Raw genomic sequence first — 25,998 nt, 5'->3', positions numbered from 1 at the left:
CATTTATTAAAAGCCTGTCCTGGGGCGCCTGGGTGGCTCAGTTGGTTAAGCGTCTGCCTTCGGCTCGGGTTATGGTCGCGGGGTCCTGGGATCAAGTCCCCCATCGGGCTCCCCCTGCTCTGTGGGAAACCTGCTTCTCCCTCTCCCTCTGCCTGCCACTCCCCCTGCTTGTGCTCTCTCTCTCTGTCAAATGGATAAATAAAATACTAAAAAAAAAAAAAAAAAAAGCCTGTCCTCGGTGCTACAGGAGATATAAAGTGAAAAAAGGATGATCTTTTAAGCAGAAAGTAAGAAATCAAGCCTGGAGGTGGGAGGACCAGTTTGAAGACAGTAATTGTTCAAGCAAACTTGAACTAGGGAATGAGAGACCCAATGATTAGAAGAGACATTGAATTAGTAGAATGGATTAAACTTGACTGAGATGCCTGGCTAGTTCAGTCAGTAGAGCATGTGACTCTTAATCTCAGGGTCATGAGTTCAAGCCCCCTGTTGGGGGTAGCGTTTACTTAAAAAACAACAACAAACTTGACTGATGATTTGAAGTACAGAGTGGAAAAGAAGGCAGCTGAATTTCAAGTTTATAGCTTGGTTTGAGAAGGAACTGGTTAGATAAATGATAATGAGCTTGAAGAACCAGCAGAACCTTCACAATAGCCTGCAATAGAACATGTTTTTCTGAAACTCTGGGAAGAATAGTTAAGTCTATTCAACAAACTTCTACTGCCCTACCGTCCTAAGCAACAAGGCCTGAACAGGACTTAGAAGTTACCAAATGAGCCTTGTGCTGACCTGATTATGTGATAGACATGCAAATCTGTATCTTAATTTTTTCATTGGTAAGATAAGAATGGCAAAATTTACCCAGCTCCTAGAAGCACTGTGCAGCCACAGGAGACACTGGAGGTACTTACGAGAGGCCCCTGAGACTTTTAGTGGGTCTTCGATCCTTTTTGGATTTTGCCTACGTAGATTGATGCATTAGAATAAGTTGATTCAAAAGGAATTGCTGATTTTCTGTCATGCTGACCTACAAAAATAGGCAATTTCCCATGGTTTGCTTAAACCATGCTGTGCAATGCAGAGTACTTAAAAGAGGATTTTATGAAAATGGTCACATTGCTTTCCAAATTTGTTGGAGTGGCCATTGTTCCCAAAAGGCTATTATCTAATTTTATCACTAAACTCAAAAAGAGAGATGGTTTAAGCCTTCATTTGCATTTGAATAAATATTATGATTGTAACAGATGGTTTGCTATGACGAAAAAAAATTTTTTTTGTCTACATTTTTAATTATAACATTCATATTGCCTTTTACAATTTACAAAGAGTTTCTATACTTTTTAATTTTAATTTTATTTTATTTAAGAGAGCGGGGGGTGGGGGAGGGTGAGTGGGGGGGGTGGGCGGGAGGGAGAGGGAGAAGGACAAGCTGACTCCTGCTGAGTGCGGACCCCAGTGCAGGGCTGGATCTCAGGACCCTGAGATCATGACCTGAGCTGAAACCAAGAGCAGGGCGAGCCCGATGGGGGACTCGATCCCAGGACCCCGGGACCATGACCCGAGCTGAAGGCAGACGCTTAACGACTGAGCCACCCAGGCACTGCTCTATCTATACTTCCTTACCTTACATTCACAACTGTGCTGTGAAATATACAATGGCAATCTAATTATACCCTTTTTATAGATGAGGAAACAGGCTCAGAGGGAGTTATTCATAATGCAGGTTTTAAGTAGAAGACTTGAACCCAGGGCTAGAGATCTACATAGACTAATTAGAAATAATGATAAATATATACATTATATATATATTTTTTTACATAATATTTTTATAAAAGTTAGCTATTTTATGCTAATTTGGAGGTATTTTGACCTTTGTGTTGAGTATATTTTGAAATTTAAATTTAATTTACTTTTGGGGCACCTGGGTAGCTCAGTCAGTTAAGCATCTGCCTTCAGCTCAGGTCATGATCCCAGGGTCCTGGGATCAAGCCCAACATCGTTGGGCTTCCTGCTCATCAGGGAGTCTGCTTCTCCCTCTCCCCCCGACCCCGCTCATGCTCTCTTCTCTCTCTTTCTCTCTCAAATAAATATCTCAAAAAAAATAATAATTTGGGACGCCTGGGTGGCTCAGATGGTTAAGCGTCTGCCTTCAGCTCAGGCCATGGTCCCAGGGTCCTGGGATCAAGTCCCGCATCGGGCTCCCTGCTAGGCGGGGAGCCTGCTTCTCCCTCTGCCTCTGCCTCTCTCTCTCTCTCTCTCTCTGACTCTCATGAATAAATAAATAAAACATTTAAAAAAATAATAATAATAATTTACTTTTGTGGGGGGGACGGGAAAGGAGGGCAGATATTTTTCTGAAATAACTTTTTTTTTTTTTGGTGCTCCCATTTACTGAAGTAACTTATTACCAGGCCTTCATTCCTTGGTAGCATCTTTGTTCTTCTGAATGAGAGACTGACAAAGACGCTCTCCTTGACCAAACTTTATTTAGGTTCCTCTGAACCCTCTTCCCAACTAGGCCTTGCCTTTGGGCTTCTGTGTCTGTCTCTGCAACACCCAATTTTAGCAAGGATTCTGCTAAGTCATTTTAGAGAGAATCCCCCACCCTTGATCACTCAGGCCTGCCCTTAACAAAAATTGTATTAGGTCGGTCTAGCCAGAATCCCTCCTTACCCCTGATGGTTCCCCTTAGTAATCTTCCATCCACTGACCCCCACTCAGCCCTCTACCTATAAACCCCAGTTCATCATGCTGTATTTGGAACTGTGTTCAGTTCTACACTGAGGTTTCTTTTCCCCTGTTGTAATTGTTCCTGAATAAAATCTGTTTATACTGACTAAACTGCTGGGCTCTGATTTCCTTTTTTTTTTTCCTTTCAAAGATTTTATTTATGTGAGAGAGAGAGAGCTCAAGCAGTGGGAGCGGCAGGCGGAGGAAGAGGGAGAAGCAGGCTCCCCAATGAGCAGGGAGCCTGAATGTGGGGCTCCATCCCAGGACCCTGAGATTATGACCTGAATGGAAGGCAGACGCTTAACTGACTGAGCCATCCAGGAGCCCCTCTGATTTCCTTTAACAAGACATTCAAAGTGATGGTGAGTTCTGGTTTTCCTATGGTCAGTTGAAAAGTGGAAGTTGCCCGGGTGGCTCAGTCGGTTAAGCGTCTGCCTTCAGCTCAGGTCATGATCCCAGGGTCCTGGGATCGAGCCCCGCATCAGGCTCCCCGCTCGGCCAGAAGCCTGCTTCTCCCTCTCCCACTCCCCCTGCTTGTGTTCCCTCTCACACTGTCTCTCTCTCTCTCTGTCAATTAAATAAATAAATAAATAAAATCTTAAAAAAAAAAAAAAAGTGGAAGTTGTCCCAAAGAGGCTTACAAGGAATTTCCTGAATGTTTTCCAATTCGGAAGGATGAGCCCTTGAAGACTCCTTATTGTGTGATCACGAGGTGAAAGAAATAATCTCCATTGTCACTACAAAACCTTGAGCAAATCTCCATTCCCTTCTGAACCTCAGTTTTTTCATTCATAGAAATAAGGAAGCTTGGGGCGCCTGGGTGGCTCAGTCGTTAAGCGTCTGCCTTCGGCTCAGGTCATGATCTCAGGGTCCTGGGATCCAGCTCCGCATCGGGCTCCCTGCTCAATGGGAAGCCTGCTTCTCCCTCTCCCACTCCCCCTGCTTGTGTTCCCTCTCTTGCTGTGTCTCTCCTGTCAAATAAATAAATAAAATCTTTAAAAAAAAAAAAAAAAAAAGGAAGTTTGATGAGATCAACGGTGTTCAGACCTCTTAGTTTCAGATTTCCAAAGAAAAATGGAGGTGGTAAGAGACAATTGGCACAGAATTGTCAATTTTTTTTGACAAATAAGAACTTTTTTTTTAAAGATTTTATTTATTTATTTGACAGAGGGAGAGAAAGCACAAGTAGGCAAAGTGGCAGGTAGAAGGAGAGGGAGGAGAAGGCTCTCCACTGAGCAGGGAGCTGGAAGTGGGGCTCGATCCCAGGTCCCTGGGATCATGACCTAAGCTGAAGGCAGCTGCTTAACCAACTAAGCCACCCAGGTTCCCCGACAAATAAGAACTTTTAAAAAACTGACATATCACTTACAATATCACCATAATTTCATATGGTAAAACTAAAAAGAAGTACGTTAGATATAATCTGAGAAGAGATTTCCCCCCAAAATGACAGTTGTGAACCTTACTCTGACATTGTCACTACAGACCAAAAAAAACTTGGTTATGGATTTGGCACCAGTGACAATCAAGATACCAGGGGCCCTCCTATATCCCTCTCATAGGTTTCAGAACATGCTACCGCCAAATATGGTTCTTGGGCATATTCAATATTTTGAGCTGAAAGAATTTGAGAAACAGCAGGTGCAGGAAGGACTCTCCGACTTCCTCTGCTCCTCTGAAGCAGGTCATAGGACCCTCTTGTGAGAAGTGCCCTACCTACACTCAGAGGAAATCTCTGAAGATGGAGGGATGCTGAGAGGAGTCCAAATAGGCCTTGCTAACTTCTCCCCAGTTTACTAGCCTTAGCTCAGACCCTATTTGTTCTATCAGTTTTCCATGACTTTCTACTCTTCATCAGACCTAGTGTAAAGTCTCAAGCTTAATTGTGCTTCTTCAGGTCTTCATTTCCTTATGAAGACTCCCATGTCATGTAAAACTTATATTAAGTAAATTTGGGGGCACGTGGGTGGCTCAGTCGGTTAAGCGTCTGCCTTCGGCTCAGGTCATGATCTCAGGGTCCTGGGATGGAGCCCTGCATTGGGCTCCCTGCTCAGCGGGGAGCCTGCTTCTCCCTCTCCCTCTGCCTGCCACTCCCCCTGCTTATGCTCTCTCTCTCTCTGTGTCAAATAAATAAATAAATAAATAAATCTTTAAAAATAAAATAAATAAATAAATTTGACACTTTTCTCCTGTTAATCTGTCTTTGTTAGTTTAATATTCAGGCCCAGTCAGTGACCCTAAGAGGGTTGAGGAAAAGCTTTTCCTCTCCTACACCTTCTATTTCTTTATTACTAGGAGTCTAATGTATCCTGGATAGATCTCTGATAATAATTCCATGAGTTGATCATCACTGAACAGATAAGGGTATTTTTGTCCAAAGCATTGCACAACATCCAAGCATTGACAAGAGGTGGCAGCTTCAGAATTAGAATTATTGTTAGGGACATCCTTAAGGAAGTTTAGGGCTTCGGGCGCCTGGGTGGCTCAGTCATTAAGCGTCTGCCTTCGGCTCAGGTCGTGATCCCGGGGTCCCGGGATCGAGTCCCACATCGGGCTCCCTGCTCGGCGGGAAGCCTGCTTCTCCCTCTCCTACTCCCCCTGCTTGTGTTCCTGCTCTCGCTATCTATCAAATAAATAAAATCTTTAAAAAAAAAAAAAAAAAGGAAGTTTAGGGCTTCTGTATCCATGACCTCTACCATCTCTGTGATTCAAACGCTATCTGGAGTTTGCTATTATTTTTTCAAAAGAGTTGAGGGATAGGAATGTGTGTGTGTGTGTGTGTGTGTGTGTGTGTGTGTGTGTGTGTGTGTGTGTAGTCTGGCATGGAATAAAGTTTCTGTCAGGTGAAAAAGCCACCTATTGCATTATTTTCTGTTTTCTCTCTCAGGAAACAAAAAATCTAAACCAACTTCTATTTTAATACAGATCAGAATCTGCTTAGAAGCAAAATTTCCTTGTGAGTCAGAGGCAAAGATTTAGGAAATAATTTGAATGTCATTCTCTTTAACTTGTTAACACTGTTGTTTAACTTAAAATGTTTGCTTTTAAAATGATTTTTATAATTATATGTGTTTATTATAAAAAATTTGGGAAAGCATAAAATAAAGTAAAAATAACTCAGAATTCCATCATCTGGAAGAAACAACCATAAATATTTTAGTGGATATTCCTCCATTCTTTTTCTACAAATATGTGTATACTTTAAAAATTGGGATCAGACTTTATCTACTATTTTTAGTGCTCTTTTCACTTATAACATTTTGTGAGAAAAATAATATGAGTTTTCACGATCATTTAGTATTACTGTATCCTATGAATATACTTATATTATTCTCTTGATTTTTGTTGTTTCAATTTTTCAATATTATATAAAAAGCTGTTCTGAACATTCCTATTCATCTTTATTCATACCCCTATTTCTTTCCCATTCTAGGATAAATGCCACTGGAAGAATGATGAATCAGAGGATATGTATACTTAAATTTTGATACAAATTACTAACCAAAAAGGGCATTCGCACAAATAATGTTAAAAAGTTCCCATTTCTTGGCACCTAACTGGCTCAGTCTTAAGATCATGGGACTTGGGATGCCTGGTTAAGCATCTGCCTTTGGCTCAGGTCATGATTCCAGGGTCCTGGGATCAAGTCCCACATCGGGCTCCTTGCTCAGCAGGGAGCCTGCTTCTCCCTCTGCCTCTGCCTCTCCCGCTGGTTGTGCTCTCTCTCTCTGACAAATAAATAAATAAAATCTTAAAAAAAGAAGATCATGGGACTCTTGATCTCAGGGTCATAGGTTCAAGCCCAAAGTTAGGGGTAGACATTACTTAAATAAATAAATAAATAAATAAATAAATAAATAAATTTACTTTTTAAAAACCTTCCCATTTCATTGCATTTACTCAGTGCTGAGTATTTTCATTATTCTAAATCTTCAGCAATTTGATGGCAGAACAATACTATCTCATTGTTTTCACTTGCATTTCTTTCATTAATAGTGAATAGTGAACATTTTTTCATGTTTGAAGGTCACTTCAATTTATTTGTTATTTACCTTTAACATTGTTTATGTTTTTATATAAATAAGTTTTACATTTTTATGTAGTCAAAGCTATTATTTTCATTCATTTATTTTTTTGCCTTTATTGTTCTTTGTCCTTTTTTTTTTTTTTTTTTTTTGCCTAGGAAAACTCTACCTGGCATCAGATTCATATTCATCTATAGTTTCTTTTTTTTTTTTAAGATTTTATTTATTTATTTGACAGAGAGAGAGACAGTGAGAGAGGGAACACAGCAGGGGGAGTGGGGGAGGGAGAAGCAGGCTTCCCGCTGAGTAGGGAGCTCAATGCGGGGCTTGATCCCAGGACCCTGGGATCATGACCTGAGCCGAAGGCAGACGCTTAATGACTGAGCCACCCAGGCGCCCCTCATCTATAATTTCTTCTAACTATACATATGAATTCTGTTTTTGAACAGTGTCTAGAATTTCCCTTGGGGCGCCTGGGTGGCTCAGTTGGTTAAGTGGCTGCATTTGGCTCAGGTCATGATCCCAGGGTCCTGGGATTGAGCCCCGCATTGGGCTTCTGTGCTCAGCAGGGAGTGTGCTCCTCCCTCTCCCGCTGACCCTGCCACCGCCTCCCCCCACCCCGCTTGTGCTCGAGCTCTCTCTTTCTCAAATGAATAAATAAAAAATCTTAAAAAAAAAAGAATTTCCCTTATAAGGTTAAATAAAGGAGGAAACCTGCTTTATCCCAACTTTAGTGTTTCATCAATAGTATAATATTGGTTATTGGTCTGAAATTCCTTAACTGCTAAATTATTACTATCTTATATATTCATAGTTTCTCATCATAAATATTTTTTTCTCATCATAAATATTATTGAGATCAGTTTGACCTTATTTTATGTGGCAGAGACAGAATTTAACATAAAATGCAGATCACCAAATAAACATTAAAAAGATACCTTGGGGGTGCCTGGGTGGCTCAGTCGGTTAAGCATCTGCCTTCGGCTCAGGTCATGGTCCCAGGGTCCTGGGATCGAGCCCCGCATCGGGCTCCCTGCTCAGCGGAAAGCCTGCTTCTCCCTCTCCCTCTGTCGCTGCCTCTGCTTGTGTGTTCTCTCTCTCTGTCAAATAAATAAATAAATCCTAAAATAAATAAATAAAATCTTTAAAAAGGGGGGGGGGCGCCTGTGAAGTGTCCAACTCTTGTTTCAGCTTGGATTGTGATCTCATGGTGGTAAGATCAAGCCCCAAGTTGGGCTCTGCACTCAGCTCGGAGTCTGCTTGGGATTTTCTCTCCCTCTCCCTCTGCCCCTCCTGCTTGTGCTCTGTCTCTAAAATGGGTGAATAAATCTTCAAAAAAAAAAAAAGATACCTTGCATATGCTATTGTAATTTAAGATGTTATTTTAATAGCCTCTATAAAATGTAAAATATACATATAGTTTATTATTTGATTTTTCCCCCTTATTCATGTTGTTACTATTATTCTTATTACTAAAATTGAACATTCCTAGTATATTTACAGCCTATTTGACATTCACCAACTGGTTCATCTTCATTTTTTGTGGGTTAAATATTATGTTCAAATTTCAAGAAAGTCTAAACATATTAATATTGAAATGTGTGATATTCCTAATTGTCATTGCTGGGTTCTTAAATATGGCAACTTTCTGATAATATAGAAAAATGAAATGAAAAAGTGAGAGAAACTCTGTCAAATATCATGTAGTTTCAGTAACTATTTTATTTTTATTTATTTTTAAGATTTTATTTATTTATTTGACAGAGAGAGGGCAGGAGAGCACAAGCAGTGGGAGCGGCAGAGGGAGAGGGAGAAGCAGGCCCCCTGCGCAGCAGGGAGCCCGATGCAGGGGCTGCATCCCAGGACCCTGGGATCATGACCTGAGCCGAAGGCAGATGCTTAACGACTGAGCCACCCAGGCGCCCCAGTAATAACTATTTTAATAATGATCATTTTCACAGAGCAATTGATTTTCAGGTACAGGGTTCCTTCACTGTTCCAGACAGCAAATGTGTATTAAAAAGGATCTCAGGTTCAATTCTCAGAAGGGTTTTGCTTAGCAACCTCCCAAGCTATATTAATTGAGAATGAATGTGAAGAATGCCCATGTCTCTCAGGTTACTTCTAATGTTTCTTTCCAGACTCCGCTTGGCTTTCTACTTCTACCTTTATACTGTTTTTCCAAGTCTTGTCTTTTAGCTTTTCAACAACTAATTTCTGTGCACTTCTGTCCTTTGTAAGTCCCTTCCGATTTGGTGAGATCATAAGGATTCCAGCTTCAAAGATGATTAGAAAGTGCTATGCAGGCTAATGGTTGCACAAAACACTTCTGAGTATCAAGGTCACAGACAAAGGGCACTACTCCAAACTGGGAAGAAAACAGAATGTGCTTGGCACAAACTGTCACTGAACCCTGGTCTTTGCTTCAGGCAAATGCTTTCACCTGCATTCATCCAGTATCTCATTCTTTTTTTTTTTTTTTTTTAAGATTTTATTTATTTATTTGACAGAGAGAGACACAGTGAGAGGGGGAACACAAGCAGGGGGAGTGGGAGAGGGAGAAGCAGGCTTCCCACCGAGCAGGGAGCCCGATGGAGGGCTCAATCCCAGGACCCTGGGATCATGACCTGAGCTGAAGGCAGACGCTTAATGACTGAGCCACCCAGGCGCCCCCGGTATCTCATTCTTGCTCGTGGTCAGAGTCAATGAAAATTTACTGCTAATTTGATACAAATAATTAAGGTGGTTCCTAGACCTCACTTGAAGGGTAACTTCTTCGTATGGTATTAATATTTCAAAATATAAGTAAAGAACTGGGTTTTTCAATCCCCCCATCCAAATACTAACCAGGCCCACCCCTGCTTAGCCACTGAAATCAGGCACATTCTTGGTGGTATGGCTCTAGATAGGGTTTTTCCATTCTTGTCTAGCAAAATCTGCCACAATGGGTCCCACAGAAAGGATCACTAAATGGCTACTCAACCCTACATGTCAGTGGTAAGGAAATAAAATGTACTAGAAAATAATGGGAATATTTACTATGTCACTTTTCTTAGGTTGCTGCCCCTGAGCAAGGGTGGTGCTTCTCAAGTTTAGGGTACTGAAAGTCATCTGGGGTGTTTATTCAATTGTAGCTTCCTGGACCCCAAATCCAGAGATTATGATTTGGTAGGTCTCAAGTGCAGGAATCTCTGAATTTACCAAGTATCTTAAACTGATTCTGATGCAAGTGATCAGAAACACTAGTTTGGGGCTTTTACTATTGACTTGAAAGCTAACCACCCTTATTAGTTCTATTATTGGCCAATTATTTTTAAATTTAGTTTCTCCATTTTCAAAACTGACAAGTAAGACCTGACCCATCTGATTCCTTGGCACTAGGTAAAGTTGAACACCATTATGTTGGCATTTATCCCAGAAGACAGACACCAATAGGCTGAACAAAAAGAACTGCCTATTTTAAATGAATGAGTAATTAAAATAACAGAATCCAAAACCAAAATAACTAGAGATTGGAGAAAAGCCTGAGAGGAGGGAGGGTAACCCTCATATAAGTAAACCAGAATCATCTCTGTACTACAAGGGTTCTCAGTCCTAACCCTTCATATCCTCATATGGCAGAAAACTGTCACAGACTGCACCCTTATGAGGCAAATTTTTCTCTGGTGTGTGGGCCTGCCCTGCCTACTCGGGTGTGGTAAGCCTGATAATTTCTGAAGGAAAAATGTAAGCCAATGCTTTCCACCAACATCAGAGATAGCCCTAATAAGAATAAAAACAACCCACTTACCTTAATTATTAAATTCTGGAAAGAATCTACCCTAAGGGAAAATGAAAAATATTAAAAAATTAATAAACAAAACATTTAGACTTGTAGTTATTTCTATAGGGGAGAAGAGAGCAGGATGCATCCAGAGAGAAGCACACAGGCAGGCTTCCAAGTTACAGGAAGTGTTTTATTTCTTCAGTTGGAAGTGGATACTAAGCTGTTCATTTTTTTATTGATCTTTAAGTTGTTCAAATATGCTTTATACAAGTTTTGTATTTGGTATAAATCACCTTAAATTTTAGTTTTAATTTAATTTTTTTAATTTTTTTTTTTTAAGATTTTGTTTATTTGAGAAAGAGTGAGAAAGAGAGAATGAGATGGGGGAGGGTCAGAGGGAGAAGCAGATTTCCCACTGAGCAGGGAGCCTGATGTGGGACTGATCCTGGGACTCCGGGATCCGATCATGACCTGAGCCAAAGGCAGATGCTTAATCAACTGAGCCACCCATATTTTATTTATTTTTTTAAGATTCTTTTTTTAATTTAAATTTAATTAGCCAACATAGAGTACATCATGAGTTTCAGATGTAGAGTTCAGTAAAGGATTTTTTTTTTTTTTTTTAAGTAATCTCTACACTCAATATGGGGCTTGAACTCACAAACCCAAGATCAAGAGTCACATGCTGTACTGACTGAGCTAGCCAGGCAGCCTTTATCACCTTTAATTTTTAAACATTTTATACTGAAAAACTATATTTTAACACTTCAGTGTTATTTATAACAACAACAGCATAAAATGGAAGCAGCCTATTGGAATGGTTAAAGTGAACATTGGTGAGAGGAGGGGGGAAATGAGTTGGGGGGGAATCCAAAAAAAAAAAAAGTAAACATTGTTCAACCATATGCTGAACTATAACCAATGCAATATTATTCAGTTACTTAAAATATGATTATGTAGCACTATGGGGGAAAAAGCTTATGATAGAGGCACCTGGGTGGCTCAGTCAGTTAAGTGTCTGCCTTGGGCTCAGAGCCCCGCATCAGGCTTCCTGCTCAGCAGGGAGTCTGCTTCTCCCTCTGCCTCCCACTCCCCCTGCTTGTGCTCTCTCTCTCACTCTCTCTCTCTGTCAAATAAATAAATAAAATCTTTTTTTAAAAAAGTTAAAAGAATATAAAAGCTTATGATAAGTTACCAAGAAATTATGACAAAATCCTGTAACTAGATGATTACAACCATGTAAAACAGTTCAAACAGTAAGAAGTATGCTACTATGATACTGTAATTGTTTTTAGCAAAAGGGATTATGAGTGTGTTCCCCTTGCTTTGTTTCTCTAATGTTCTTTAGTGTGGTACTGTTGTTATTAATAATCAAACTTTTTATTACAAAAAGAAAAAAGATTTCTCCAGAAAGCATTATTTGGTTCTACTGTAAATTAATGTGACCAGAAATCGCACTGACTTCTAAGGTTTTATACAGGAGAAAGTTTTTATGTAAAACAATAAAAAGTAAGAAAACAAAATCTTTCCCTCAGATGTTTCTCAGGAGCCTCTCAGCCTCTGCACTTCAGAGAACAAATGCCTTCTGCTAAGATTCAATTGTCTGCCAAGAACTGAGTTTCCCCTCCTTTTGGTTCGTGTCATTGGCCAGCCTGCCTTTCCATCACCAACCACGTCTGGTATCTTGGTCACACACGCCTCACAGCAAGGAGCTGACTAATCCTGATGCTGGGCGGCTTATTAGGCAACCTTTCACACAGTGCCTATTGCTACCCATTGCACAACATATTTGACTGGGAATAATAAACACCATGGTTTACATTTGACTCCAGTTGTCCTGTCAGTGCTAGCAGCTTAAGTGTGTAAACATCACCCAGTGCCTTTAGAAAGACGCTGACATCATGTTCCAGGCTCCTTAATGTTGTGGAACATGAGAGAAGGGGGGTGGGGAGCCTATAAGTAAGAATTCAGAAGCAGATGAGGATATTAGTCACTTTCTGCTTTATTTCTGAAAGAAATGAAAAGCTGCCCACTTACGCATTATAGCTACAAATAAACTTATTCTTAAGATTTAGAATTTAAAAACTAGAACAAGCAAACAAATCAACAACACTCTAAACATACTTGTATTAATCCCTCAATAAGGAATAAGCACATCTCTGGACGAGAACACTGTTTTAGTGATGAAAATAGGTCAATGAGGAAAAGCAATTGTTCTACTATTAAAAATGCTGTTATAATTTCATCAGTGTTACAATACAGAATGTGTTTGCAGAAATCACTATGAAAAGAAGGTTCTATGTTTTGTTTATTGAGACTGCAAGCTGCCTTTTACAAAACGCTGCAGCCATGCCCAGGTTAAGGGAAAAGAGGGGGGAGAAAAAACTAAACGAGAGGAGAATAAGGATTCCAATTGTGATTTGTTTCTAGAATATTCTCTTGCCTGGATTGTTAAATCTGTTGGAATATGTAGCATATAGTTCGGTCCATTTTCTGAAGCTAGATTAGTTATTTTTAGAGTCTTCCATCTCCCCTGTGTACACAGTGTGACAGTAACGCTAATATAAAAGCCATGTGCAAATTTTGTTTGCTAATAAGATTCCAGACCACTAATGAAAGGACACAGGGTTCTTCAGCTAAAGAAAACAAGAGGGGTGCCTGGGTGGCTCAGTCGTTAAGCATCTGCCTTCGGCTCAGGTCATGATTCCGGGGTCCTGGGATCGAGCCCCACGTCGGGCTCCCCTGCTCCACGGGAAGCCTGCTTCTCCCTCTCCCACTCCCCCTGCTTGTGTTCCTGCTCTCGCTATCTCTCTCTCTGTGTCAAATAAATAAATAAAATCTTAAAAAAAAGAAAACAAGAATATCCACCTACAGTTTCTTTTGAGTGTGAAAGAAGAGCAAAATATATATATATGTTTTTGGTTACAAAGAGTGTGTTTTTAAGTAGTGTAAGAAAGTAAGGCAAAGGTTAGCCACCCTATGATAAAGTAGGATCATATGGAAAGTCATGCAATGGTTAGCAAGATTACACTCCAGTCAGTCTAACCACATTTCTTCAAAATTGAGAAGGGCAAAGTAAATTCCTTAGAGTATCTTTGTGTAATAGCTCTGAATCATACCAGTACAAAATTGCCAGATCATGTACTTTAACTTGCTCTTTCATTAATATTTAGGAATTACCATGGTCAGAACCTGATCAACCACACCTGAGTGTGGAAGGTATTTCCAACTTTGGAAGGACTTGTTTTCAATAGGAGCAAAAAGCCGAAACTCACCTTCTGTTTAATGAATCACCAACAATTACCTTATTGTTCTTATCTCTCTCTGCTAAAATTCAATCCTTAAATTAAATGTGTACGATGAAGAATCTCACCTTTGGCCCCTTGGTAACAGGAATTATTTTCAACCTCATTTTACCACAGTCATTATTTTTTTAATGGAGCTATGGAAAATGGCCAAAATAGATTTTATGGGTCATTGGATTGCATACTATAAATGATGGTAATTCTAGCCCTTTAAAACTAATACTTGGCCTATTCAAAAATCACTTCCAGGGACACCTGGGTAGCTCAGTTGGTTAAGCATCTGCCTTTGGCTCAGGTCATGATCCCAGGGTCCTGGGATCAAGCCCCACATCGGGCTCCCTGCTCAGAGGGGAGCCTGCTTCTCCCTCTCCCTCTGCTGCTCCCCCTGGTTGTGTGCGTTCTTTCTCTCTCTCTGATTAATAAAATCTTTTTTAAAAAATCACTTCCAAGGTGAATATGATTGTTTTCTTCCTGAAAACAAAACAGAAAATGATGGGAAAAATAGAACTCATACCCAGGGGAATAGGAGACTAAAATAACATTCCTTTTTTTTTTCAGACTTATTTCAAATAGCTGCCTGATTCAGGTATTCATGATCCCTATGCTAGGCTATGACTAGATTTTTATTGATCTGTTCTATTGTTTCTTTAGTTTATATCATTTATTTCTGCTCTAATCTTTATTTCCTTCCTTCTGCTGATTTTAAGTTTTGTTTGTTTTTTTCTAGTTCCTTTAGGTGTAAGGTTAGGTTGTTTACTTAAGATCTTTCCTGCTGGGATACCTGGGTGGCTCAGTCAGTTAAGTGTCTGCCTTCGGCTTAGGTCATAATCCCTGGGTCCTGGGATCGAGTCCCACATCCAGCTCCCTGCTCAGTAGGGAGCCTGCTTCTCCCTCTGCTTGTGCTATCTCTCTGACAAATAAATAAAATCTTTAAAAAAAAGAGACTCTGTTTAAATCTTTTTTTTTTTTTAACGATTTTTTATTTATTTGACAGAGAAAGACACAGCAAGAGAGGGAACACAAGCAGGGGGAGAGGGAGAAGCAGGCTCCCCGCAGAGCAGGGAGCCCGATGCGGGGCCTGATCCCAGGATCCTGGGATCATGACCTGAGCCGAAGGCAGACGCTCAATGACTGAGCCACCCAGGTGCCCCAAAAAGAGACTCTGTTTAAAAAAATAAAAAGAAAACCTACCATCTTTAAAAAAAAAAAAGAAAATTTTTCTTGCTCCTTGAGGTAAGCCTGTATTGCTATAAACTTCCCTCTAAGAATAGCTTTTGCTGTGTCCCAAAGGTTTTGAACTATTGTGAGCTATGACTAGATTTTTAAAATAAGTTTACCTGAGGAATGGATATTTATGATATTGTTGAGAGTATTCATGAGTTATATTTTCTTCATAGAAATACAATTAGAGGGGTGCCTGGGTGACTCAGTTGTTAAGCGTCTGCCCTCGGCTCCTGTCATGATCCCAGGGTCCTGGGATCGAGCCCCACATCAGGCTCCCTGCTCGGCGGGAAGCCTGCTTCTCCCTCTCCCACTCCCCCTGCTTGTGTTCCCTCTCTCACTGTGTCTCTCTCTGTCAAATAAATAAATAAAATCTTAAAAAAAAAAGAAAGAAATACAACTAGAAAGCAGTTTGCAAGTTGAAGAATTTTTTGTTATTTTGTTATTTTTATTTTTTTGTTTATTTTTATTTTTTATTTTTTTATTTTTAAAGATTTATTTATTTTAGAAAGAAAGAGCGAGTACAAGTGGGGGGAAGGGCAGAGGGAGAGAATCTCCAGGGGGCTCAATCCCACAACTCATGAGATCATGACCTGAGCCAATAACAAGAGTCAGATACTTAACCTGCTGAGCTGCACAGGCGTCCTTGAAGAATTTTTTTTTTTTTAAGATTTTATTTATTTGAGAGAGAGAGAGCACAAGCCAGGAGAGGGATGGAGGGGGTGGGAGAAGCAGGCTCCCAGCTGAGCTGGGAGCCCCATGTAGGGCTTGATCCCAGGACCCTGGGATTATGACCTGAGCTGAAGGCAGATGCTTAACCGACTAAGCCAGCCAGACATCCCATTTTTGTATGTATATATTTTTAAAAATTTTATTTATTTGAGAGAGAGAATAGCGGGAGAGTGAGAGGGAGAAGCAAACTCCCCACCAAGCAGAGAGCCTGATGTGGGACTCGATGCAGGGCTCAATCCCAGGACCCTGAGATCAGGACCTGAGCCAAAGGCAAATGCTTAACCAACTGAGCCACCCAGGTGCCCCTATTTATTATTTTTAAGTAGGCTCCATGCTCAATGTGGGGCTTGAACTCATAACCCTAAGATCAAGAGTCTCATGCTCTACTGATTGAGCCAGTGAGGTGCCCAAAGAGTGGATACATTTTAAATTACCAGCCAAATAGTGCTGGATGCTATCCTCTCCATTTTTCAGTTCAGGAAATTGAAGCCTAGATAGTGACTAACTGGTTTAATCCCAATTACAAAATCAGTCAGTGAACGAAAAGCCATTAGTAGATGCTAGGACTGTTGATTTAAAACTCAGTCTTTCACTAGATCACATGCTATAAATAATTACTATTGAAAGGGGGAAATATTCAAGGGAAATAGCAGATGCAAACTGAATATTTTGAGTTGTTTTTTTTTTTAAGATTTTATTTATTTATTTGACAGAGAGAGACACAGCGAGAGAGAGAACACAAGCGGGGGGGTGGGAGAGGGAGAAGCAGGCTTCCCACCGAGCAGGGAGCCTGATATGGGGCTCAATCCCAGGACCCTGGGACCATGACGTGAGCCAAAGGCAGACACTTAATGCTTAATGACTGAGCCACCCAGGTGCCCCTGAATATTTTGAGTTTTAATAATAGCCTAAAATAAGCCAGTATATATTGTGCAGAGCATTGGTAAAGGTAAATACATAGGTAAACATAAAAGCATAAATGTACTTGTGTTTGTAATTCTTTTATTTTCACCTCTAATTTAAGAGACAAGTGCATAAAGCAATGATTAACAACTCAGTTGATGGGCATACAATATATAAAGATGTAATTTGTATGTCAATAAATAGCACAAGGAGGAGTAGAAAATAAAGCTATATTGGAGTAACATTTTTGTATACTACCTCAATTAATTTGATATTAATCCAAGCTTCATTATTTTTTAAGTTAAGATGCTAATTGTAATCCCTAGGACAGCCACTAAGAAAAGAACTCAAAAACATTTAGTAAAAGAAACAACAAAGGAGTTAAAACAGTATGCCAGAAAGTAAGTAGCACAAAAGAAAGCAATAATGGAGAAATAGAGACCTAAGAGACCTAAATAGAGACCTAAGAGCCCAAAAAACAGACCTAAGACACACAGAAAATAAATAGCAAAATGGCAAATGTAAAAACTATGTTATTGATAATAACATTAATTGTAAATGGACTAAATGTTCCAATCAAAAGGCAGAGATATGCAGAATGGATGAAAAAATAATGATCCAACTATATGCTGTCTACAAAAGACAAACTGTGAATTCAAAGCCACAAATAACCTGAGAGGAAAGGAAGGGAAAAATATACAAACAGTACCCCAAAGAGAGCTAGAGTGGTTATACTAATATCAAAGAAAATAGATTTTAAGACAAAAATCGTTATTAGAGCCAAAAAAATATACATTATAATGATAAAAGGGTTAATCTGTCATGAAGACATAACTATAAGTACATATGCACCTAAAAACAGAGCCTGAAATACATGAAGTAAAAAGTAATAAGGGAGAAATAGGCAATTCAACCATAATAAGGATTTCATTATTCTACTTTCAAGAATGGTTAGAACAACCAGACAGATGATCAGCAAAGAAACAAAAGACTTGAACACTATTATAAACCAATTAGACCTACCAGACATTCACCCAACAAAAGCAGAATGCACATTCTTCTCACATACACATGGAAAGTCTCCATGATTTAACCAAAAAAAGCACAAAACTTGTATACTGAAAGCTACAAAACATCATTGATAGAGTAAAGAAGAAGTAAATGAATGGAAAGACATCCCATGTTTATAAATTGGGAGACTTATTATTAAAAACTTATTATTATACTGGCCAAATTGATGTAAATAGTCAATGCAATCCCTGTCAAAATCAGAGCTGGTTTTGTTGTTGTTTTGCATTTGTTTTTGCAATTGACAACCTGATCTTAAATTCACATGGAAATGCAAGGAACCTAGAATAGCCAAAATGATCTTGAAAAAGAACAAAGTTGGAGGATTCACACTTCCTGATTTCAAAACACACTACAAAGCTACAATAATCAAGCCAGAGTGGTATTGGAAGAAGGATAGAAATTGAAATCAATGAAACATAATTGAAAGTCCAGATAAACCTTTATATTTATGGTCAGTTGATTTTCAACAAGGGTGCCAAGAAATTCACGGGAAAAAAAAATCTTTCCAAAAATGGTGTGGAGACAACTGGATAGCCATGTACAAAAAAAAGGGGGGGGGGATGGATTGTATCTCACAACATATACAAAAATTAACTCAAAGTGGATCATAAACCTTAATGTAAGAGCTTAAACTATAAAACTCTTAGAAGAAAACATAAATGTAAATCTCCATGATCTTGGATTAGACAATGGTTTCTTAGGTACTGAAAGTACCTGCAACAAAATAAAAAATAAATTGGATTCCATAAAAATTTAAAAATTTTGTGCTTCAAAGGACACCATTAAGAAATTGAAAAGGCAACCCATGGAACGGGAGAAAATATTTGCAAATTGTTTATCTGACAAGGAACTTTCATCCAGAGTATATGAAAAACTCTTACAACTCAACAATGAAAAGACAAATAACCCAATTTAAAAATGGGTAAAGGATGGGGGTGCCTGGGTGGCTCAGTCATTAAGCGTCTGCCTTTAGCTCAGGTCATGATCCTGGGGTCCTGGGATCAAGCCCTGCATTGGGCTCCCTGCTCAGCAGGAGACCTGCTTCTCCCTCTCCCATTACCCCTGCTCGTGTTCCCTCTCTCACTGTGTCTCTCTCTGTCAAATAAATAAATAAAATCTTTAAAATAAAATAAAATAAAAATGGGTAAAGTATTTTGATAGACATTTCTCCAAAGGAAATATATGAACAGCCAATAAGCACACAAAAGTGCTCAACATTGATGTGGGAAACGGAGGCAGAAGGAAATGTAGATAAAATTAAATCTCCCTAGGGATGCCTGGATGGCTCAGTCGGTTAAGCCTCTCTGCCTTTGGCTCAGGTCATCATCCCAGGAGGCTCCTTGCTCAGGGATCCTGCTCCTCCCTCTGCCTGCCACTCCCCCTGCTTGTGCTCTTTCTCTCTCTCTGACAAATGAATAAAATCTTAAAAAAAAAAAAAATTATATCTCCCTATAACCGGCAGCCCATTAACAAATACTTGAGATAGGCAGATTATAACATTTCTCCAGGATCCTGAGTCTTCTTTAACATATGAAAGTCCTTTTGGAACTTCCCTTATCTTTAGTTCTCCCAACCCCAAAGTATATAATCCGTTGCTCCTCACAATCCCGAGGCAGCAGGGAGCAGAGACAGCAGCTCTTTCTGCCATGGGTCCTGTCCCCGTGCTTTAATAAAACCACCATTTTGCATTGAAGATGTCTCAAGAATTCTTTCTTGGCCATCGGCTCCAGACCCCACCAACACAGCAGCATTAAAAAAAAAAAAAAAAAAAACTACATCAAATATCATTAGTCAATAGGGAAATGGAAATCAAAATCAAAATGTGATACTACTTCACACCCACTAGGATGACTGTAATAAAAAAGACATAATAACAGGTGTAGAACCCTCATAACTGTTGGTGGGGATGTAAAATGTACTGCTGCTTTGGAAAACATTTGGCAGTTCCTCCCAAAACTAAAGAATATAGCTTAACAGTTCCATTCCTAAGTATATACCCAAGAGAATTGAAAACATGTATGTATATCTACCCAGATATTGTACATGAATGTTCATAGCAGCATTATTTATAATAGCCAAAAACTGGAAATAGCCAAACGTCCATGAACTGATGGATAGAAAAAGAAAATGTAGTATGTTCATGCAATGGAATATTACTCAGCCATAAAAAGGAATGGAAGTTCTGATACATGCTATTTGGAAGGCAGCTATGCTCACCACTATACCACCAACGCAGATTGATACATGCTACTTGGAAGAACTCTGAATGCATAATTCTGGATGAAAGAAGCCAGATATAAAAGGCCACATATTGTATAATGCTATTTATATGAAATATACAGAATAGGCAAATCTGTAGAGATATAAAGTAGATTAATGGTTTCCAAGTACTAGGTCTTGGAGAGAATGTAATAGTAATAACTGCTAATGGGTATGGGGTTTCCTTTTTAGGGTGATGAAAATGTCCCAGAATTAGATAGTAGTTATATAATATATATATCATATATTTTATATGATATACACATCAGGAAATTGAATCTAAGCCTAAAAAAATGAATAATAAAGAACCTTGAAATCATATAGTCATGATTGTCAAAGAAAAACTAGTATAGATAACATTTCCTTGAAAACTTGGTGGTTAATTTCCTTGGTCAAGAAACTCCCTGCCTTAATCTCTAGCTATCTTAGCATATCCACATTCCCACATTAATAATACATATATACAGTCTGCAGGTATTCTCAAGCCATTGGCATTTGCCTGGTAAGTTGAACAATATTCCATGGGCTCCAAGTTTATATTAAATTCTGATTTACCTTCTTAGGTTTTCTAGATAAGGATTCAGATATCTATGGCAAATGACTTCCAGAGAAGTAAAAGATAATTTTGTTTTTGAATGACCTAGATGGATTTTTCTCCTAAGCAGCTTTACTTGAATAACTGCTTACCTCTTCTAACTCTGCTATCACAGACACACTGATCTCTGAGAGTAGAGTTTTAATCCTCATGGCTGAAGAAAAGTAGCTACTTTTCCTGGCTTGGGTAATCAAAGACCAGCCCTCAGACTTCTTTAGTTAGCTGATAAAAGGGATAAAAAAAACTCTTTCAGACACACAGGAGTTTGGATCGTGATGGATAGATGAATTTTGGACTTCGGTAATGTAAGAAGTCCAAAAAAAAAGACTTAAGGCTTGTTTAATGTCACATTAACTTTATAGTGTTTAAGAATATGATCACAATTTGCGGGGCACCTAGGTGGCTTGTCGGTTAAGTGGCCAACTCTTGATCTCAGCACAGGTCTCAGTCTCAGGGTTGTGAGTTCCAGCCCCATGTTGGGCTCCATACTGGGTGTTCAGCCTACTTTAAAAAAAAGATAGGATCATAATTTGAAATACATATTATTTTATATATGTTTATATTTATGTCTACAAAAAAAGGCCATAGAAATGTTATCAAAATAATAATAATAATCTCAAGGTGGTAGGTGATTATTTTTTCTTTTTATTCTGTCATAATTTTCCAATTTTTCCGCCATCTGTATGCATTAAAGAAATTTCTTAACTGCAAGAGTGATTGTAAAAAAAATTCAAACACTGAAAAGGGATATATAAAGAAATTACTCTCCCTTATTACCATTTACCTTTTTTTTTTTAAGATTTTATTTATTTGTCAGAGAGAGAGGAGAGAGAGAGAGAGAGTGCACAAGCAGGGGGAGCGGCAGGCAGAGGGAGAAGCAGGCTCCCCACTGAGCAAGGAGCCCAATGCAGACTCGATCCCAGGACCCCAGGATCATGACCTGAGCCGAAGGCAGTCACTTAATTGACTGAGCCACCCAGGTGCCCAATAAATAAAATCTTAAAAAAAAAAAGAATGTGGAAAAAAGAAACCCTCATGCACTGTTGGTGGGAATGCAAACTGGTGCAGCCACTCTGGAAAACAGTATGGAGGTTCCTCAAAAAATTCAAAATAAAACTACCCTATGATCCTGCAATCACTCTACTGCATATTTACCCATTGCATACAAAAACACTAATTCTAAAGGATATATGGACCCCTATGTTCACTGCAGCATTATTTACAATAACCAAATTATGGAACCAGCTCAAGTGTCCATCGATAGATGAATGGATAAAGAAGAGGTGGTATACATATTGAATGGATATTATTCAGTTATAAAAAAAAAGGATGAAATCTTGCCATTTGCAACAACATGGATGGAGCTAGAGAGTATAACAATGCTAAGTGAAATAAGTCAGAGAAAGACAAATACCATGTGATTTCACTCATATGTGTAATTTAAGAAACAAAACAAATGAGCAAAGAAGAAGAGAGAAACCAAGAAACTGACTTTTTTTTTTTAAGATTTATTTATTTATTTTGGAGGGGAGGGGCAGAAGGAGAGGAAGAGACAGAATCCCAAGCCGACTCTGCTCTGAGCAGAGCCTGATTCACAGCTCCATCTCATGACCCCAAGATCACGTCCTGAGGCAAAACCAAGAGTCAGATGCTTAACCGACTGAGCCACCAGGTGCCCCAAGAAACAGACTCTTAACTATAGAGAACAAACTGTTGGTTACCAAAGGGGAGGTGGGAGGGGGTGGGTGAAAGAGGTGATGGGGATTAAAAAGAACACTTAATCATGATGAGTACTGAGTGATGTAAAGAATTATTTTTTTAAATTAATTAATTAATTTGACAGAGAGAGAGCACAAGCAGGGGCAGTGGGAGAGGGAGAAGCAAACTCCCTGCTGAGCCAGGAGCCTAGGACCCTGGGATCATGACCTGAGCCAAAGGCAGATGCTTAACCGACTGATCCACCCAGGTGCCCCAATGTATAGAATTATTGAGTCATACTCAATAGTTTCACTAATCAGTTTCACTAATATATTCGTAAATAGTTTCACTAATATAACACTGTACGTTAACTATACTGGAATTAAAATTAAAAACTTAAAAATTACCAGGGACAAACAAACAAAATATAATGGGATCTTAATGTGTTTGTGAATCTGCAACTTGCTGTTCTAGTTTAAAATATTTGTCATTAAAAAAAAAAAAAAGAGGGGCGCCTGGGTGGCTCAGATGGTTGAGCGTCTGCCTTCGGCTCAGGTCATGATCCCGAGGTCCTGGGATCGGGCCCCGCATCGGGCTCTTGGCTCGGCGGGGAGCCTGCTTCTCCCTCTGCCTGCCACTCCCCCTGCTCATGTTCTCTCTCTCTGTGTCTCTCTCTCAAATGAATAAATAAAATCTTTCTTTAAAAAATAAAATAAAATAAAATAAAATAAAATAAAATAAAATAAAATAAAATAAATAAAAAAAAGAAATAGGGGCGTCTGGGTGGCTCAGTAGTTAAGCGTCTGCCTTCGGCTCAGGTCATGATCCCAGGGTCCTGGGATTGAGCCTTGCATCGGGCTCCCTGCTCAGCAGGAAGCCTGCTTCTCCGTCTTCCCGCCCCCCCAAAAAAAAGAAAGAAAGAAAGAAAGAAAAAGAAACAAAAAAGGAGCGCCTTGGTGGCTCAGTCAGTTAAGCTTCTGACTCTTGATGTCAGCTCAGGTCATGATCTTAGGGTCCTTAAGACCTACCCCTATATCTGTCACACTGGGTGTGGAGCCTGCTTGGGATTCTCTCTCTCTCTCTCCCTCTGCCCCTCTCACCCCCACTCTCTCCCTCTCTAAAAAAAAAGAAAGAAAAGAAAAAAAATTTTGTCATTTTTCTAAGTCAGGCTCTGCCTTCTCCTTCTTCTCCTTCTTCTTTAATGAAAGCTCTATGCCCAACATGGGGCTTGAACTCACAACCCCAAGATCAAGAGTTGCATGCTCTACTAACTGAACGACCCAAATGCCCCAATAATCAGTCTTTTTTTTTTTAACATCTGCCCAGATTAGATGAAGATGTGCAGATTTGTTCACTTTGCTATTGACAGAACACGTAAGCTGTTTCCAATATTCAATAAATACAAAAATGCTGCAATAAATATCCTGGTGTTTTTATTTTTCTGCACTCATACTATCATTTCTATAGGCTTGGTTATAGGTTATTTGTTCTTGTCATCGGGGGAAAAATCATTTAATACAGAGAGAGAGCAGAGGGTAAGGCTAGGAGTTTCTGTAGCCAGGCTTTCTGGATTCAAAGCCCACTTCTGTTGTTCACCAGCTGTGTGTCCTTGTACAGGTGACTTAATCCCTTATAGGCCTTGTTTTCCCCATTTACAAAATGGAGACAATAACATTTTGTCCCTTGTAGGGTTATTAGGAGGATTAAGTGAGTTAGTAAGTATAAAGCACTTAAAATGATGCCTGCACATGGTAAGCTCTGTGTATTTGTAAGTCAATTAAAATATATGTTCCTTTCGCCTTTTCTCCACGCGAGGGGGAGCGCGTACCCCTAGGCGTGGTCGTGCTCCCAGCCCCTCTGCTACTCTCCTGGCCACCTCACCATGGCGGGCATCCTGTTTGAGGATATTTTTGATGTGAAAGACATTGACCCGGAGGGCAAGAAGTTTGACTGAGTGTCTCAACTACATTGTGAGAGTGAATCTTTCAAGATGGACCTGATCTTAGACGTAAACATTCAGATTTACCCTGTGGACTTGGGTGACAGGTTCCGGTTGGTGATAGCCAGTACCTTATATGAAGATGGTACCCTGGATGACGTGAATACAACCCCACAGAGGATGGACCTTCCAGGGCTGACCAGTTTGAGTATGTAATGTATGGGAAAGTATACAGAACTGAGGGCGACGAGACTTCTAGTGAAGCAGCAACGCGTCTCTCTGCCTACGTGTCCTATGATGGCCTGCTCATGAGGCTGCAGGGTGATGCCAACAACCTGCATGGATTTGAAGTGGATTCCAGAGTTTATCTGCTGATGAAGAAACTGGCCTTCTGAAGCACCCAGGAAGCCAACCTTGCTGCTTAGTCACTCAGGACTTGGACATCCATTCGAGCCTGAGGAGCAGTTACTATTGACCACCTGTTCAGGAAGGGCTGGCTGGTTGGCCACTGGGGGTGCATCTTTAGGTGGTCTGGACTCAATGGGAAACTTGCCTGTGAAAGACCCAGTGGGAGGGCTTAAAAGGAATCAGAAGTTGTTTGTGTATATGATTTTTTAATTAAACTTTACTTTTTCAGACTCTTTTCCCCCACCTTAAGAAAAAAAATTTTTTTAAATATATGTTCCTTTCGTTGTCCCCTAGAATGCTACCTCTTTTTAATTTTTTTGTTACCTCTTTATTATATAACAAAAACATAATTTATTACATAGCAAAAAATATAGGAACAAAGTTAAATTATTTTGAGTTTTAAGAAGCTTAAGTAATTAACTATAGCGATTGTCTTCCCATAGATATTAGGTTAAATGATGCCATAATTCAAAATTTAAAAAACATTTCTTTTATTTATTCATTCATTCATTCATTAGCAGGGGGAGGAGCAAAGGGAGAGGGAGAGAGAAAATCCCAAGCAGGCTCCATGCCCAGTGTGGAGCCCGATGTGGGGTTCAATCCCACAACCCTGAGATCATGACCTCAGTCGAAATCAAGAGTTGGACACTTAACTGACTGAGCCACCCAGGTGCCCCCAAATTTAAAAACATTTCTATCAGATTGTCTCAAAATACTATATTGTTTCCTTTATCCTCCTAAACCTCCCATATATTTTTATTATGGGATTTTTAAACACACATGAAAGGATAGACACTAGTATAATGAATCCCCATGTACCTATTACCCAGATTCAATAATTATCCTCAATGCATGGCCAAAGGTATTTCATCTCACTCTACCCACTATCCCTTCAAATTACTTTTTTAAAGATTTTATTTTTTTAAAGTAAGTAAACTTTACAGCCCATGTGGGGCTCAAACTTATGACCAAGATCAAGAATCAGATGCTCTACTGACTGCACCAGCCAATTATTTTGAAGCAAATCCTAGTTATATCATTTCATCTGTAAATGTTTTTGTGTGCTTCTCTAAGTGATAAGGACTCTTTTTAAGAAAATATAACCAGTACACCATTATCATAGATTAAATAAAAACAATTAACAATAATCCCCTCCTAGCAAATATCCAGAAGGAGACGCTTCAAATGTATACAACTTATTATGTATGTTTTTCCCCTAATACATGTTTTGAAATCTGTAATTAGAGCATATAATTCCTTACAAAAGTTAGGTCCATGAAAGTTTTTTATTGAACAAATTTTTGTAAAGCAGATCATACTTTTCCTCTAAGCCTACAAAGCAACTA

At 39.4% G+C, this 25,998-nt stretch overlaps 1 protein-coding gene and 1 pseudogene across 1 annotated transcript in view; one reads left to right on the top strand and one right to left on the bottom strand.

Annotated features, from left to right (window-relative positions):
* The window catches only part of LOC118536396 (uncharacterized), a 59,817-nt gene that overhangs the window by 22,502 nt on the left and 11,317 nt on the right, over positions 1-25,998 (bottom strand). Inside the window, exon 3 of the mRNA XM_078054332.1 lies at positions 10,546-10,576. Within this exon, the coding sequence (XP_077910458.1) occupies positions 10,546-10,576 (31 nt within the window). The remainder of the gene's footprint in view (positions 1-10,545; positions 10,577-25,998) is intronic.
* On the top strand, positions 23,080-24,895 carry LOC118536389 (DNA-directed RNA polymerases I, II, and III subunit RPABC3 pseudogene; annotated as a pseudogene).

Source organism: Halichoerus grypus, chromosome 8, assembly GCF_964656455.1.
Source record: "Halichoerus grypus chromosome 8, mHalGry1.hap1.1, whole genome shotgun sequence".
NCBI classification, from domain to species: domain Eukaryota; kingdom Metazoa; phylum Chordata; class Mammalia; order Carnivora; family Phocidae; genus Halichoerus; species Halichoerus grypus.
This window is presented reverse-complemented; position numbering and strand designations above follow the sequence as displayed.